Below are 17235 nucleotides of genomic sequence, written 5' to 3' on the forward strand. Positions count from 1 at the left end.
ATTTGCGTTGTAGTGGATCTATTGATATTGATTTGGTATTACATGTATTCCTATTTTTTTTGTCTAAAAAGTAAAAACAAGTTCAAACTTAGACAATTTTGAATTTTTGTATGTCTTGCTTGTTTTATGAAACAGGAGGAGTAAATTGCTGCCCCCCGAAAGCCGTCACATTGGACTTCAGCGTTTGACACTTGACACTTGACACTTGAACAAAAATACAACCTGGCCTAAGTACAACCAAAACATTCAGTGGCCACGACACACATAAAAACGAAAACAAGCAAACACTCATTCTTAGAGGTGAGAACCCTATTTCACTAGTGATATCTTAGGAAGCCAATATTTTGATCATCACAATTTAAAAATTATCATAAACCCTAAGTACTTGAAGTGGAAGTTATTGAGAAATAGTTGATCATGTCTAATGCATAATCATGCTTTGGAGAGATAGAAGTATAAGCTAAAACCTAATGTGATAAGCGGACTGCCATGCCACAATCTATGCCTTGCAAAGCTTGCCCACCTCCGCCGCGAACCGCTCCATGGCCGGCCGCGGTAGCACAATCGGCACCACGACCACATCCTTCCCGTCCCTGTCCTTGGCGGCGACAAAGAAGCCCACGCCGAAGATAGTATCGGCAGGGCCGCCGTACACCGGCTTGCCCCACCCGAAGTCCACGCGGCTAAACCCGGCGTGCCGGTTGTCTGACACGGCAAACACGTTGTGCACAGCCAAGCACGGCCGTCCCCGCAGCACCAGCACGTCGAGAGTGGAACGCACGTACTCGGCCGTCACCGTGGCCTTGGCCTGCCGCACTAGCGCCATCGCATCGCCGATCGAGCCGTGGCGCAGCGTGGCGGCATCTGTCAGCGCAGTTGGGGGCACGCACGCGTTGCCATAGTACCCTGCCGGCAGGCTCAGCTCCGGGAAGGCCCTGAAGTTGGCGATGAAGACCAGCCACGCGTCCTGGCCCGGCGGGATCTCGAGCGCCTCGGTGCGGGCACGCCAGAGGGACGCCGTGAGCACCTCGAAGCTGGTGGCCGTGTCGCGGAGGAGAGGAGGGAGGCGTTTCTTGATCGCGGCAATGTCCGCGGAAGTAAAAGTGAAGGAACGCATGACCATGTCGTCGTCCGCCGCTGACGGCGGCGGCGGTGGCAGCGGAACATGATTGTATTCGCGGTGCGGGAAGGACGGCGAAGGCGGGCTGCGCGCCTCGAGGAGGTCGCGGGACCAAGCGGGCGCCACGGTCGGCACCGGGAGGCCGCGGCCGAACTCCGCGACGGCGTTCAGGAACTGGGCGATGCCGATGGCGTCGCAGATGGTGTGGTTGAGCCGGAGTGTGAGGACGAGGCCACCGCAGAGCAGCCGAGTCACCTGGTGACCATGACAGAACAGTGCATATGTTCAGCATATGCATGCAAAAAATTACTTACAGCACCCCGCTACCGGAGCCCTCCACATCGAAGAGCAGCTGGTCCATGCACGGGAACGGCGGCCTGAGCCCAGCGCCGCGCTCCAGATCCGCAAGCCTCACGTCGGCGTCGGCCTCCACGAACAGCACCCCCTCACCGGTGCAGTCCACCACCAGCTTCCGCCCCTTCACCTCCCGCAGCCGCCCAGCCAGCGGGTAGTAGTGTACCAGTGCCTCGCCGAGCGCGCGTCGGATGACGCTCACCGGGTCGCCCTGCGCGACGTCGCCGTCCTCCGGCACGCGGCCGCGGTACACGAGAGCGAACGAAACGTGACCGCGCAGCGTACCCTGGTCGTCGATGTCAGAGAGACGCTTGGTTTCACCTGGCGTCGGCGCGGCCGGACCAACGAACTCCGGGTCGCGCCGCCGCACCGCGAACGCCAGCGGCGGTGTCGCAATGATCGCGTGGGCGTCTCCCTTCGGCTGCGGCGCACGATGATCCTGAAACAAGTCGGAAGCGAGAAACTGGGGGTGTCCATCAGGAATACGAGCCTGGAGTAAGAATGGCTCGTGGCCGGAAAGCTCAGCACCCGAGAAGTCCGAGCATGTCATGCTTGACATTTTGTAGAATGTGAAGCCTAAGTGCTTGGTTACAGCTTAATTGTAAAATGTGGAGTGCTTGGCTACAGCTTAAATGGGCAAGGAAGGAGATGCCTGGCCGAGAGCTTTTCGTTTCTAACGGGATGCTGCATTTGTCTGACTAATATGGAGCAGCTTGGACGACATCAAGATAGAATGGTTAAGTGTTCGCCGATCGCTATCGACTCTCTAGTCTCTACGATCTGTGCACCTGTTTCCAAGCCCTGCGTCCATATCCACGAATTTGTAGCCTAGCTGCAAGGAGATATTGGAACTCCAAGGGGATTTATCCGCGCAATTTCTTGACCGTTTCACCATGTTCAGAGGACGGCAAAGGGATTCTTAGACAAAGGAATGTAAACATCCGGAGAGTAAAAAATATAGTTGCGACAGAAGCAGCACTCTTCTTCACAACATAAGGATTTATATAAAAATTGTATAGGATTTAGATTCTATAGAAAAAATTCCTATACAATCTATCGTTGTTGCCGGCCGCCAGGAGCGCTCCAATCCAACAGGGAATCGATCAAGATTCACAAGCTGACCTGTTGCTATGTCACTGCTAGCATGAGCGACCACAGAAGGAAGAAAAAAATTTCTGAACTTTTTTTGATCATGTATTCATTTCCTAGACTCTAAACAGTCAACACTAGTCATTAGATTAGTTTGTCTAATAATAACTTATCCGAGACATGGTAATTTAGAAAATGTCAAGGATATGCACTTCAGTGGCCAAAATCCATCCTGCTGATTTTTTTTATTCAAGAGAGAGATAGGTCGGAGTATGTGCTACCACACTTCCAACTTGATACGTCCAACCATCCAAAGATCAAACACTGCAAATCAATTGCTAAATTGACCAAATGAATAATTAAGACTGGCAAATCATCTGGTTACTCAATGGTTCAGAGGTTGCTAAGGCTAGTGATAACTCTTCTAGTGTCAATTGCAACAATAGAAAAAACAGGTACAACGTACAGTCCTAAAGAGATCGCAACCAACCCCCCGTGTCGCCTAACCCTGGGAGACTCGGGGGCGATCCCCGCCGCCGGCCGCCTGCCACCTCCCTCCTTGCCCCCTCCTCCTCGCCGCCGCCGGATGACCCGCAGGGCAAAGCCCTGGCGGTGACGGCGGCGGGGGGGGGGGGCTTCGTCCCTTGCGCGGTGGCGGCTTCCCTGGCGGCGGCGGCATGCGTCTCCGGCGGCTCCGGTGGCTCCGGCTTCGAGCTACAGCGGGTGTGCGGCGGCGTGGACGTCTCCACGGTGGTGGATCGGCTTCCTGCACGATGGGATCGCCCTACTGGTGGCGGATCTTCGGATCGCTGGTGGTGAGGGCCCCTAGGGTCTCGGGAGACGCTGCCGAGATGGTGGAGGCGGGGTCGCGTCAGAATAAAGGTGCTGGAGCTCGGTCCCCATCTCGGCAAGGCCACGTGTGGCGGCACTGGCGAGCTGCTGGCCTGGTTTCCTCTCAGATCGGTGGATCTAGGGAGGGTGGTCTCTCCAAGCAAGGTCGTCTGTCGACTCTATCGTGGAGCTTTGGGAGTCGGAGGGCTGTTGTTATTGTTGTCTTCCCCTCGGCCGGCCGTGGTGGTGAGGGAGTGGAAGGGGACGGTGCAATCGCCTTCCTCGTTAGGGGTTTTAGGGTCTTTTTTTTTTAGATACGACTGTCGCGTCGTGAAGCTTCCTCCGGCCGGCCATGGTGGCGAGGAGAGGAGGTGGCTTGACGTGGCGTCGATGGCTGGGACCTACTGCTCGGGGTCCGTGGATTGAAGGTTCTGCTTGGTCTCCACCAACTCCCGCACACCCAATGGTCTGGAAAAGATTATTAGCTCTCACCCCTCGGGGTGGGCATTCCTGCGGTGTTCAAAGCCCAATGTGGCGAAGGTGGCGGCGGTGACTCGATGGTGTCTGAAGACGGGCGGCTTCCGGATTCGGTCTCTGTACTTGGGTGGTGATGATGAGGACGATGGGCTTGATGGCGATTTGGGAGTACGGTGTGCGGTCTTCTGGGTCCATATTGTATTTTCCTTTTTGTGTGGAGTCGTTTGTAATCGGTTTGCCATTGTTGAATTCCATCAGTTGTTATCTTTAAAAAAATTGCAACAATAGAGCGGGCCTTTTCTCGTATGAAACTGTTCAAGACATGCCTTCACACTAAATTGGGAGATGACGTTTTTCGCGATTAAGTGCAGAGAAGTTGAAGTGTTGACATTTTTTATTGAGCCCTTTGACCCCCCGTGCTCGTAAAGCTGAGTTTAAATTATAGATATGTATTTCATTCATATTGCACTAAAATGGGCATATTTTGTAAATAATTTGTTTTCAAGGGCAATGGTGGTCGTATGTATGTGGAACACTACAGACATGAGGAGGAACACGGTGAAGGTCAGTGCATCATAACATATGCGCACATCGCGGTTTGATACGGCCTACGCGCGCTACTCCATGATGATGCCCCTTTTCCCCCTGCTTTGTGGCGACGGTGATGCCACCACCTCCTCGTGCCACACAAGCCTAATGAGGTCTCCATGGACACCATGGTAGAGCTTACCATGGACACTATGGACGTTGAGCTCTCAAGCGATTGGTAGGGGTAGCTGGCGAGGTCGAATCAGCCATGACGGTGCTTCCACAGTCTAAAGATGAGGTCATTATTTTTTTGGTAATTTCAAATGTTGCATAGGGTGTTTTCAAATACTGCAAATAGATTTTTTTTTGTGTGCTCACGGTTATATTCTTAGAATAATGTCTTGGTCTGTGATACAAAAGATTTTTTTTCAAAGCTACAAAACATGTTTATGTGATGTTGGATGCTTAGGGTACATCTGTTGGAGGAGTTGGTTTCTTTTGTTATAAATTGTGACACGTTTTTCTATGTTTTGCCGCAACTGAATTAGGGCCTGGGCCGAGAGAGCCTCGTCGCGCGCCACCTCGCTGCCCCGCCGCCAAGCAGCTGCGCCATCGCCAGCCTGCCGCCCGTTGCGCTGCCCATAGACCCGCACCGCCGCGGAACCTCCCGAGCCGAGCAGCACCATCGCTGGAGGAGAAGGCCCTGCGCCCCACCTCCAAACGCCCGGGGAGAAGCAGCTCCGCCGCCACTGGCACCGCACGGGGCTTTTCCCGGTGGGCCTGCGCCGACGATGGCGCATGGGGAGGCCGGAGGAGGGGGTCGAGGAAGGCTAGGGTCTGGGCGCCCTTCTGTCGCCTGCGGGGAGCGACAACGAGGGCTGGGGGAAGTGGGGAGATCGGGATGGAAGCGGGGAAGTCCTAGCGGCGGCGGCAGCTAGCGCGGGACGGAACCCTAGTTGCGGGAGCGGCTCGTCACAGTGTTCCTTTGGGTTTAACCCAATTGCAAGCAACCTATCGTCATTCAAAATGATTTTAAATAGGCATTTTAACACAACAGTAAAAATATGATAAAAATAGTTTCAGCTTCAAAATTCTACCACAGATATACTAGTGGATGGGCAATTACAATATGAGTCATTTGGTATTGGTTTAATGTTAAACGCATTCACTGAATTTAAATCATGTCAAAAACACCATAAACATTCATTAAAATTTGAATATCTGTAAGTTTTGCAAAAGTGCAAACCAATAGTACCAAAGTGTTCTACTCCTTTTTCTGAATCCAACGGTATATTATTTACTAAATTTGGGCTTGTAGATATTTTTATATTGATTTTATAATATTACAATAATTTCGGTCAGATTTTTTGCTACGGGCCGGCCGCACGCGCGTTTCACGTGAACACTGATGGCGCCACGTCACCAACTTAACGGCCGTCCTAACGGAAAGACTAACAAAACACAGTTCTGCAACTTCGTGACTAATAGTTGCCATTTTTCCAGTTCATGACTAATACGCTTATCCATGGCAACTTCGTGACCCCCGAAGCGTTTTACTCAAAAGGAAAACCATAAACTGCCACGCCACGATCTATGCCTTGCAAAGCTTGCCCACCTCCGCCGCAAACCGCTCCATGGCCGGCCGCGGTAGCACTATCGGCACCACCACCGCATCCTTCCCGTACCGGTCCTTTCCGGCGACTAAGAATCCCAGGCCGAAGATGGTGTCGGCAGGGCCGCCGTACACCAGCTCGCCCCACCCGAAGTCCACGTGGTTGAACCCGGCGTGCCGGTTATCCGACACGACAAACATGTTGTTCTGCAGAGCCAGGCACGGCCGTCCGCGCAGCACCAGCACGTCGAGCGTGGAACGCACGTACTCGGCCGTCACGGTGGCCTTGGCCTGCCGCACCAGCGCCACCGCGTCGCCGATCGAGCCATCGTGCAGCGCCGCGGCGGTGGCCCTCGCATTCGCGGGCACGCACGCGTTGCCGTAGTACCCATCCGGCAGGCTCAGCTCGGGGAAGCCCCTGAAGTTGGAGATGATGACCAGCTGCACGCCCTCGCCTGGCGCTATCTCGAGCGCGGTGACGCGGGCGCGCCAGAGGAAGGCTGTGAGCGCCTCGTAGCTGGTGGCCGTGTCGCGGAGGAGTGGAGGGAGGTGTTTCTTGATCGCGGCGACGTGGGCGGCGCTGAAGGTGAAGGATCGCATGACCATGTCGTCGGCCGGCGGCGGCGGTGGCGGGCCATCACCATTTGGAGGAAGTACGTCGAACTCGCGGTGCGGGAAGGATGGAATAGGCGGACTGCGCGCTTCGAGGAGTTCGCGGGACCAAGCGGGCGCCACGGTCGGCGCCGGGAGGCCGCGGGCGAGCTCTGCGACGGCGTTCATGAACTGGGCGATGCCGATTGCGTCGCAGATGGTGTGGTTGAGCCGGAGCGTGAGGACGAGCCCACCGCAGAGCAGCCGAGTCACCTGGGTGACCATGATAGAACAGTAAATATGTTTACCACGTGCATGCAAAAATCATAAGCTACTCCGTACGAGTAAACACCAGTATACCTGGATTAGCACCAATGGGCAGTCGAGTACGCCGCTAGAGCCCTCCACGTCGAAGAGCAGCTGATCCATGCACGGAAACGGCGGCCTGAGCCCAGCGCCGCACTCCAGCTCCGCAAGCCTCACGTCGGCGTCAGCCTCCACGAACAGCAGCCCCTCGCCGGTGCAGTCCACCACCAGCTTCCGCCCCTCGACCTCCCTCAGCCGCCCGGCCAGCGGGTAGTAGTGCACCAGTGCCTCGCCGAGCGCGCGTCGGATGACGCTCACCTGGTCGTCCTGCGCGACGTCGCCGTCCTCCGGCACGCGGCCGCGGTAGACGAGGGCGAACGATACGTGCCCGCGTAGCGTGCCCTGGTCGTCGATGTCGGACAGACGCTTGGTGTCTTGTGGCGTGGGCGTCGCCGGGCCGACGAGCTCCGGGTCGCGCCGCCGCACAGCGAACGCCAACAACGGGGATGTCGCCGTGCCCATGGTCCAGTGGGCGCGCTCCTTTGACTCCGGCACAGGAGGATCCTGAAACAAGTCGGAAGCGAGTAACCGGGGGTCGCTCCCATCAGGAATACTAGCGTGGAGTGCGAATGGTTCGCGGCCGGAGACCTCAGCACTTGACAAGTCCGAACATGTCATGCTTGACATTTTGGACAATGCTTCACGAATGTTAGTGCTCGGTTACAGCTTAAATGGGGAAGGAACGAGATGCGTGGCTGAGAGTGTTTCGTTTCTAACGTGATGCGTGGCTGACTAATAACCTAGCACAAAATATATGGAGCAGCTTGGACTAGAATGGTGGTTCAAGTGTTCGCCTATCGCCATCGACTCTCTGAAGATCGGCACCAGTTTCCAAGCCCTGCGTCCATCTGCGACTTTGTAGCCTAGCTGAGAGCACATATCGGAACTCCAAGAGGAGTTCTTGACCTTTTCGTCGTGTTCAAACTTCAAAGGACGGCATATAAACATCCGGAGATTAACAAAAAGGACGATAGATCGGTCGTGCTAACCCAGCGCAAGTGGATATTACCTTCCGGTGCGGTACCACTGGCTGGCTGACTCCAACTTGCACCAGATGTCCGCGCGCTACTAACAGAGCTACTGTAGCATGCATGTTGGATTCGCATAGCTAGCTTGCTCTTCCTCGCAGAAAATTGCAGGCTCGGGTACTAGCTAGCTTTTCTCTTTTTTTTTACCTACCTTTGATCTTTTTTTTTTACTACCTTTGGTCGTGTTTTTGGAGGCTGGCCTTAGTTTTAGTTAGTTCGCCACTTGTCGTTTGTTACTTATTCTACCTCTTCATGTCTGCATCCGCGATGCCATCTAATTAGTAAGAGTAATGGCATGCACTTTTCAGCTAGCGGAACAATCAAAAACAAGTCTGGACGATACATCATCTATCACGGGAGTGGGCGCAAAGACCAGCTAAAGACTCGCTTCTTTATGCACTGGTTTTTTGTCGTAATCGTTTGTGACTTTTTGTAAAGTTAGTTGATGATTTTTATTGTAATTTAATCCATAGAAAATTAATTATTTCTTGACCACTTTGTATTGTTTACAAATATATGAATTTTTTGTTGTAATCATTTGTGACTTTTTGTAAAAAATAGTTGGTGATATTTATTGTAATTTAATTCGTACAAAATATTTATGAATAACCTAACACAAAATTTATTGTTTACGAATGTTGGTGCTCGGTTACAGCTTAAATGGGGAAGGAACGAGATGGGTGGCTCAGAGAAGGAACGAGATGGGTGGCTCAGAGCGTTTCGTTTCTAACGTGATGCTGCATTTGTCTGACTAATAACCTAACACAAAATATATGGAGCAGCTTCGACGACATCAAGATGGAATGGTTCAAGTGTTCGTCGATCGCCTATCGACTCTCTAATGATCGGCACCTGTTTCCAAGCCCTGCGTCCATATCTGTGACTTTGTAGCCTAGCTGAGAGCACATACTGGAACTCCAAGGGGAATTCTTGACCTTTTCGTCGTGTTCAAAGGACGGCAAAGGGATTCTATACTAGTAAACGACCAAGGAATATAAACATCCGGAGAGTACAAAAAAAGGAGTAGCTCGGACAGAAGCAACACTGTTCTTCGCAGCATAAAGCCTCCTGAAAAATTTGCTATATTGATTTATAAGAACTTATCTTACAGAAACTAATCTACAGAGATCTTGTAGTACACATCTTATAAAAGAAACATTAGGTTATATCTGATGGAAAATTCTTTTGCTACAATCAATCACACTTCATCTTTCCATAGGATTGAAATAGGCATGACATTTTAATCCTACCCTTTTTCTATTTCAATAATTTTACTATCCTATGAATCAAAGGAGCCCATCTGATATCATGTCAAACAAACCTTCATAGCAAAAATAGTGGAAATCCAGAACTGATCCCATGGATCACATGCTCCTGCATAATGAAAAAGGAATATTTCAAATGTTAAAAATCTAAAAAATAATGCATCCACATATCCTTCTTTGGCATGGCGGAATAATATCAACGTGCTGCAGTGATCTCCGGTGTTTTTGGAACTTGTGGACGGTCATGATCCGCCATGCAACTATGAAATCAATAACGACTGATATACCAAAGGGTAAATACTATCTAGCTGATGGCATCTATCTAAAATGGGTGACATTTTTCAAAATAATCCTTGTGCCTCTAGGTTAGAAGAATTTTCCCACTTTGTTGAGCGTCAGGAGAGTTGCAAGAAGGATGTCGATCGGGCATTTGGTGTGCTCCAATCTCGATTTACTATTGTACGGTACACTTCTTTTACCTGGTCTCAATACCAAATGTGAGAGGTGATGCATGCTTATGTGATCATGCAACATGGTCATCGAGAGTGACTGTAAGACTCGTGCCAACCATGCTGGTCCATATGACTGTGAGGGCCCTCTTGCGGATGTTGATAACCACCTGCCCCTGGATTTTGATTTCATAGCCATGCATGCGGAAATCCATAACTCGAACACTCATCAGCAACTGCAAGATCGTCTCATAGAACATCTGTGGAGGCTCAAAGGAGAGTCAGCAAATGTTTCAGTGATACCTTCGATTTGAAATACTGGATGTAGTATAGTTACTTTTTCCCTAAAAGATCTAGGTTTATATCGATCATTGGGAAGCGATTGTTGTGGTGTTTTACTCAAGCAAGACCTTACTAACTTGTAGAATCTTGGTCTTTCCGGACCTTCGAGTTTACTTTGGGTATGTAAATCAACGGATGGAGATAGCCAGGGCTAAGGTTTCACATGTGCATACATGAATGGGGTAAAAGATAATAATAAGCATGGTTGTGCATGATCAATTCAGATTAGATTCTTGTAGGCGATGTGTCCTTATATACTATAGGCTCAGCCAGCCACATCAACTATAGACTATTGTCCAACCCCGTTTCTCCAGTCAAGATGGTTATGTAGGATTATTAAGTGCTAAGCACAAACAAAAGCATTAAGATCAATGACATCACCGTTATTCCCTAATGGATCTCAAATTACTACCGTACTCCCTCTACCGTCACTGGGTTCCGCGTGAAGCAGCAGATCACCACTAATCTCAGCTCATTACCATTACCAATCATCAGGGTCTTGGGTACCTCAAAAGTCCTAGATTGAGGTAGGAGATAGAGATACAATCATACTAATCTTTAATTGAAAATTACGCATAACACCCATGTAAACTTAGATGCACATGATGATGCGAGGCTAGGCCTCAGCCCTTGAGGACTACTCACACATGATAAGATCAATAATCATAAATATTATAAAAGAATTCTCAAGATCAATATAAAATAGCCTTATAATGCCACCAATTGTGATGAGATCAAGAGTACATGTAGAATCTATGGCTAAGGAGAGGAGGGAGGATGGAGATGGTGATGGACCAGTGGTTTCCCTCTCCTCATATGTGATCTGGTGAAATGGATCTCAGGTGGCTTCTCTCTTCTTTGAGTCATCTATTGCACTCTCTCTGGTTCTGCTTTGTTATATATAGGCTCCTTCACGAAAGTTGCTCCTTTTGACAAGGGAAAGAAGGTGGCACATGGTACAGGCACGTCCTACAGGCAGGTTGCGGTTGTACCAGTGCTCACCCAACTCTCTGATGCTTCTCTTCGTGGCCTCTTTGACTTGGTAATTTAGACAACTTAGAAATCTTCATTAATTGCTCTTGATTCTGTCTAGAAAATGTCCATATCTGCACACAGAGAAATAAAAAGAAAGTATTTGCACATCTTTACAGTAATTAGACACTAATGGCAAGGTCGAAGAGATATTTCATCAATCACTTGACTAATATCAGATTTAAACATCGATAAAGATGGTTGTTTTTCACAACCATCAGTCGGTAGCTTGATCAAGTTGAACTTCAAATAACTTCTGCGGTGGACGGCGGCCGCAGTCGCGGCGATGGCGGCCGCAGTGGGGAGTTTGGACCTATTTGGATCCACTCGGTCCTAGAGGTCCTCAAACTCCTTCACCTTGTTCTTGTACGTGGCATCGATGCCTGATGCTCTGCCCGCATCGCCAGGGAGCCGGGGCGACGGCCCCGGGCATAGCGACGGCGGCCTCCTCCTTCCGCCGGAGGTGGCCAGCGAGACATGGTGGATCACGGGATCCCATGCCTTGCACTTCTCCGAATAAAGGTGGATGTCCTAGGGTTCTTCTTTTGGAAGATGGTGACCTTCCTGAGGTCGGTCCTTCTTCATAAGTTCTGAAAGGCTCCGCCAGCAAATGTAACAGTGCACCTTATGCCTGGAGTTTGCTGTTCGGTTGTGCGCACACATGCTTTTATTTTGACCGTTTGGTTCTTGTCAACACCCGGATTTTTAAGTCCAGATGCCTATTATGCCATACATCGCAATCCCAGGAATATTGTTTTTGCGAGACATAATAGATTGATATCACAACACATCATTCATTACATACCATAATCGTCTTACAATAAAGGATCACATGATCCAGTCTTAATACAACAACAGTTGATCTAATGATCATATTACAAAACACATAGTGGAAGCAAAGTAGCGGTTGCGGTCCATCTGTTCCACAGGCAACTGTTGACATCAGGAGTAGTCCTAGTTGTCGTAGACGTCCTGCTGTTCATCTTCTTGGTTCTGGTACTCCTCTTCATAGTCTGGCCATTTGAATAGCCAGGGACAAAGCCATGAGTACTTTAAAGTACTCGCAAACTAATACTAGTGTAAGTACTATCAATTTTAGTAAGGGGGTGCTAAGCTCTAGGTTTATTTGCATAAAGCCAATTTTATTTCATAAGCACTTAGTAGTAAAAGACTCTTTATTTGCCTAACTAACTCAATTGGGAACATTAGTGTCATTCCCACAACTCTGTTGTGATTCAAGTCAAATTCACCGTTCAAGTTCAAGTCACAAGTCACATGTCACATTTTTTAAAAGGGTTTGATGACGGAACAGTATGGTCTTTTGATACGTCACCAACGTATCTATAATTTCTTATGTTCCATGCTAGTTTTATGACAATACCAATATGTTTTAGTCATACTTTATAATGTTTTTATGCATTTTCCGAGACTAACCTATTAACAAGATGCCACAGTGCCAGTTCCTGTTTTCTGCTGTTTTTTATTTTAGAAAATTTAGTTTACGAATATTCTCAGAATTGGACGAAACAAAAGCCCACAGTCCTATTTTCCATGGAGTCTTGCAGAACACCAAAGAGGAGACGAAGAGGGGCCACGAGGCGGCCACACCATAGGGCGGCGCGGCCCCACCCCTGGCCGCGCCGGCCTATGGGGTGGGCCCCTCGGGCGCCCCCCGACGCTGCCCCTTCGCCTATTTATTCCTTCCGTCGCGAAAACCCTAGTACCGAGAGCCACGATACGAGAAAAGTTCCAGAGGCGCCGCCGCCGTCAACCCTAACTCGGGGGGTTCAGAAGATCGCCTCCGGCACCCTGCCGGAGAGGGGAATCATCACCGGAGGGCTCTACATCACCATGCCCGCCTCCGGACTGATGTGTGAGTAGTTCATCCTTGGACTACGGGTCCATAGCAGTAGCTAGATGATTGTCTTATCCTCTTGTGCTATCATGTTTAGATCTTGTGAGCTGCCTATCATGATCAAGATCATCTATTTGTAATGCTACATGTTGTGTTTGTTGGGATCCGATGAATATGGAATACTATGTCAAGTTGATTATTGATCTATCATATATGTTATTTATGTTTTTGCATGCTCTCCGTTGCTAGTAGCGGCTCTGGCCAAGTTGATACTTGTGACTTCAAGAGGGAGTATTTATGCTAGATAGTGGGTTCATGTCTCCACTCGAATGCGGGGAGTGACGACAACCCCTAAGGTTGTGGATGTCTTGTTGCCACTAGGGATAAAACATCAATGCTTTGTCTAAGGATATTTGTATTGTTTACATTACGCACGGTACTTAATGCAATTGTTTGTTGTTTGCAACTTAATGCGGAAGGGGTGCGGATGCTAACCTGAAGGTGGAGTTTTTAGGCATAGATGCATGTTGGATGGCGGTCTATGTTCTTTGTCGTAATGCCCTAAGTAAATCTCATAGTAGTCATCATGATATGTATATGCTTCTCTATTTGTCAATTGCCCAACTGTAATTTGTTCACCCAACATGCTATTTATCTTATTGGAGAGACACCACTAGTGAACTGTGGACCCGGGTCCATTCTTTTACATCTGAAATACAACCTACTGCAATCATGGTTCTCTTTTGTTTCTGCAAGCAAACATAATTCTCCACACCATACTTTTAATCCTTTGTTTTCAGCAAGCCGGTGAGATTGACAACCTCACTGTTAAGTTGGGGCAAAGTAGTTTGATTGTGTTGTGCAGGTTCCACGTTGGCGCCGGAATCACTGGTGTTGCGCCGCACTACACTCCTTCACCAACAACCTTCACGTGGCATTCATCTCCTACTGGGTTCGATAAACCTTGGTTTCTTACTGAGGGAAAACTCGCTGCTGTACTCATCATACCTTCCTCTTGGGGTTCCCAACGGACGTGTGCTTTATCGTCACAAGGAGCTGCTTTTCTGGCGCCGTTACACCCCAGGGATTTCTAACTCCCTACACGCCAGCAGCCACTTTTCTGGCGCCGTTGCCGGGGAGATCAAGACACGCTGCAAGGGGAGTCTCTCACATCCAATCTCTTTACTTTGTTTATTGTCTTGCTTTATTTTATTTTCTGTCTTGTTTGCTTTCTTTATATCAAAAACACGTAAAAAAATTAGTTACTCGCATTTACTTTATTTATCAGTTTGCTTTTTTTATTTCATCATGCTTCACCCTAAGTTCACTTTGAAAGATAGATCGGTAGGGAGTGGGTCTATCATTGGAAGAGATAATATAGAAGAATTTTTCACTCATGTTAGTAAGGTTGAAGATTTTGAAGATAGATCCTTGGTAGAACTTGCTCCTAATTATGAAATTGCTACTGCCTCTTTAGTGCACATGTTGGAAGCTAGATTTGTTAATCTTAATCCTATAATGCAACATATGTTTCTTACACTCTGTGATATGGAAGAAGGAGGGAAGAAAGATTTTGTTTTAGAAACCCTTCTTAAAGAATTTGGTGATGTAGCTAGAGAAGCTAGGAAAGTCTTTATTCAACATAAGATGCTTGGCTTTTATACCAATATTGCAAATACCCTTGAAAGGATGGAAAAAGATAGGTTAAGGTACACTAATGAAGCCAATTGTGAGGGGTTGATTAAAATACCAATACCTTATAAACTCATAGGAATGCATGAGGCACTAGAAAAAAAAATTGGTTGGATTGTTCCTGAAAATTTATTTGAGGAGGATAGTAAGCCTAAAAGTAATGAAAAAGGAGCTTCTTACATAGATAAGATACAATGCATAGTTGAGAAAACTCCAAACTCCTCAGTTGATGCTTCTTCTCTTGATGTTACTTGATTTGCACTTTCTGCGCCTAGCTGAAAGGCGTTAAAGAAAAGCACTTATGGAAGACAACCCATTATTTTACTTCGGCAATTTTTGTTTTATATTTGAGTCAACGTGCTTGTTACTACTGTAGCAATACCTTTGTATCTTTATTTTCTTTAATTGTTGTGCCAAGTAAAGTCTCTAATAGAAAGTTGATACTAGATTTGGATTTCTGCGCAGAAACAGATTTTTAGCTGTCATGAATTTGCGTTTTTCTCTCTGTAGAAGAATCTAAAAATTCTGAAATAATTCATGCGTGATCCTCTGATATGTACGCAACTTTCATTAGTTTTGAGTTTTCTGATTTGAGCAAGTTAAGTGCCTCGAAAAAATTCGTCTTTACGGACTGTTCTGTTTTGACAGATTCTGTCTTTTATTTAGCATTGCCTCTTTTACTGTGTTTGAGTGGATTTCTTTGCTCCATTAAATTTCAGTAGCCTTGGGTAATGTCCAGAAGTGTTGGGAATGATTGTGTCCTTGTTGAACATGTGAATTTTTGATTATGCACTAACCCTCTAATGAGATTGTTTTGAGTTTGGTGTGGAGGAAGTTTTCAAGGATCAAGAGAGGAGGATGATATGATATGGTCAAGAAGAGTGAAAAGTCTAAGCTTGGGGATGCCCCCGTGGTTCATCCCTGCATATTTCAAGAAGACTCAAGCGTCTAAGCTTGGGGATGCCCAAGGCATCCCCTTCTTCATCAAAACTTATCACGTCACCTCTAGTGAAATTATATTTTAATTCCGTCACATCTTATGTGCTTTACTTGGAGCGTTTGTTTGTTTTTATTTTTGTTTATGTTTGAATAAATTCGGATCCTAGCAATCCTTGTGTTGGAGAGATACACGCTCCGCTTTTTCATTTGAACACTTGTGTTCTTAGTTTTTCATATTCATGGCGAAAGCTGAAAGCCGCAGCACTTATACTTATTGTTATTTGGTTGGAAACAGAAAATGCTTCATATTGTCTTGAATAATTTGATACTTGGCATTTATTTTGAGCTCTCAAGTAGATCATGTTTAAGCTCTTGCATCATGTAGTTTAAATTTATTAGTGGGGAACTACCGTAGAGCTTGTTGAAATTTGGTTTGCATGATTGGTCTCTCTAAGGTCTAGATATTTTCTGGTAAAAGTGTTTAAACAACAAGGAAGACAGTGTAGAGTCTTATAATGCTTGCAATATGTTCTTGTGTAAGTTTTCTGTCTGTACGGTTCATACTTGTGTTGCTTCAAACAACCTTGCTAGCCAAAGCCTTGTACTGAGAGGGAATGCTTCTCGTGCATCCAAAAACCTTGAGCCAAAACCTATGCATTTGTATCCACCATAACTACCTATTATGTGGTATTTTTCTGCCATTCCAAAGTAAATTGCTTGCGTTCTACCTTTAAAAAAATTCATTCCTTGTTTTTGCAATACATAGCTCATGGGAAAGTAGCCTAAAAAACTATTGTGGTAATGAATATGTCGCTTATGTATCTTAGTTCTTATAAGTTGCTTGTTGAGTGGTAACCATGTTTCTGGGGACGCCATTGTCAACATCCGGACTTTTAAGTCCAGATGCCTATTATGCCATACATCACAATCCCAGGAAGATTGTTGTTGCGAGACATAACAGTTGATATCATAAGTCATCATTCATTACAAACCATCATTGTCTTACAAAAGGGGATCACATGATCCAATATTACACAAATAGTTGACATATTGATCAACGAACAACATAGTAGCGAAAGCGTAATAGAAGTGGACTATCTAGTTCCACAGGCCAACGCTTGACGTTAGGCAAACTCCTAGTTGTTGTAGACGTCATGCTGGCCTTCATCCTCATATTGCTGCTCCTCTTCATATTCTGGCCATTTGAATAGCCAGGGACACAGCCGTGAGTACTTTAAAGTACTCGCAAACTAATACTATTGTAATTACTAGCAATTTTATTAAGGGGATGCTAAGCTCTAGGTTCATTTGCATAAAGCCAATTTTAGTTCATAAGCATTTCATAAAGACTTTTCATAGGCTAACTAACTCAAGTGGGAACATTAGTGTCATTCCCACAACTCAGTTGTGTTTCAAATTCAAGTCACCATTTCAAATTCAACCATCATTTTCAAGAAGAGATCTAATGACGGAACAGTATGGCCTTTCACTACAAGAAAAGTTCTGATAGACAACGTCCCAAAATCGTCAACTAAGGGGCATTTTTCGTCGCCTATGGGCCTAACCCGACGATATGGGTTCTGTTGTCGAAACTGCGTCAGGCAAAGTCCAACGACGATTTTTCGGTCCGTCGCGCTTGGGCGCCCTTCAGCCACGGAAAATCGG

At 47.3% G+C, this 17235-nt stretch overlaps 2 protein-coding genes across 2 annotated transcripts; both read right to left on the reverse strand.

Annotated features, from left to right (window-relative positions):
- Window positions 1-468: 468 nt before the first annotated feature.
- LOC124646742 (benzyl alcohol O-benzoyltransferase-like) lies at window positions 469-2024 on the reverse strand. The gene is made up of 2 exons (XM_047186816.1): window positions 1536-2024; window positions 469-1375 (listed from the first exon to the last, which is right to left on the reverse strand). The coding sequence occupies exons 1-2, from the start codon at window positions 2022-2024 to the stop codon at window positions 500-502; spliced, it is 1365 nt and encodes a 454-aa protein (XP_047042772.1). The 3' UTR covers window positions 469-499.
- Window positions 2025-5821: 3797 nt separating this feature from the next.
- On the reverse strand, window positions 5822-7586 carry LOC124646743 (benzyl alcohol O-benzoyltransferase-like). The gene is made up of 2 exons (XM_047186817.1): window positions 6963-7586; window positions 5822-6875 (listed from the first exon to the last, which is right to left on the reverse strand). The coding sequence occupies exons 1-2, from the start codon at window positions 7584-7586 to the stop codon at window positions 5991-5993; spliced, it is 1509 nt and encodes a 502-aa protein (XP_047042773.1). The 3' UTR covers window positions 5822-5990.
- Window positions 7587-17235: the final 9649 nt, after the last annotated feature.

Source organism: Lolium rigidum, chromosome 4, assembly GCF_022539505.1.
Source record: "Lolium rigidum isolate FL_2022 chromosome 4, APGP_CSIRO_Lrig_0.1, whole genome shotgun sequence".
Lineage (NCBI taxonomy): Eukaryota > Viridiplantae > Streptophyta > Magnoliopsida > Poales > Poaceae > Lolium > Lolium rigidum.

Coding starts and splice junctions, on each gene's coding strand:
- LOC124646743 (XM_047186817.1), bottom strand. CDS start 7,586: ATGACATGTTCGGACTTGTCAAGTGCTGAGGTCTCCGGCCGCGAACCA. Junction 6,876..6,962: donor GCCCATTGGTGCTAATCCAG/GTATACTGGTGT, acceptor ATGGTCACCCAG/GTGACTCGGCTGCTCTGCGG.
- LOC124646742 (XM_047186816.1), bottom strand. CDS start 2,024: ATGACATGCTCGGACTTCTCGGGTGCTGAGCTTTCCGGCCACGAGCCA. Junction 1,376..1,535: donor TCGTGGAGGCCGACGCCGAC/GTGAGGCTTGCG, acceptor CATGGTCACCAG/GTGACTCGGCTGCTCTGCGG.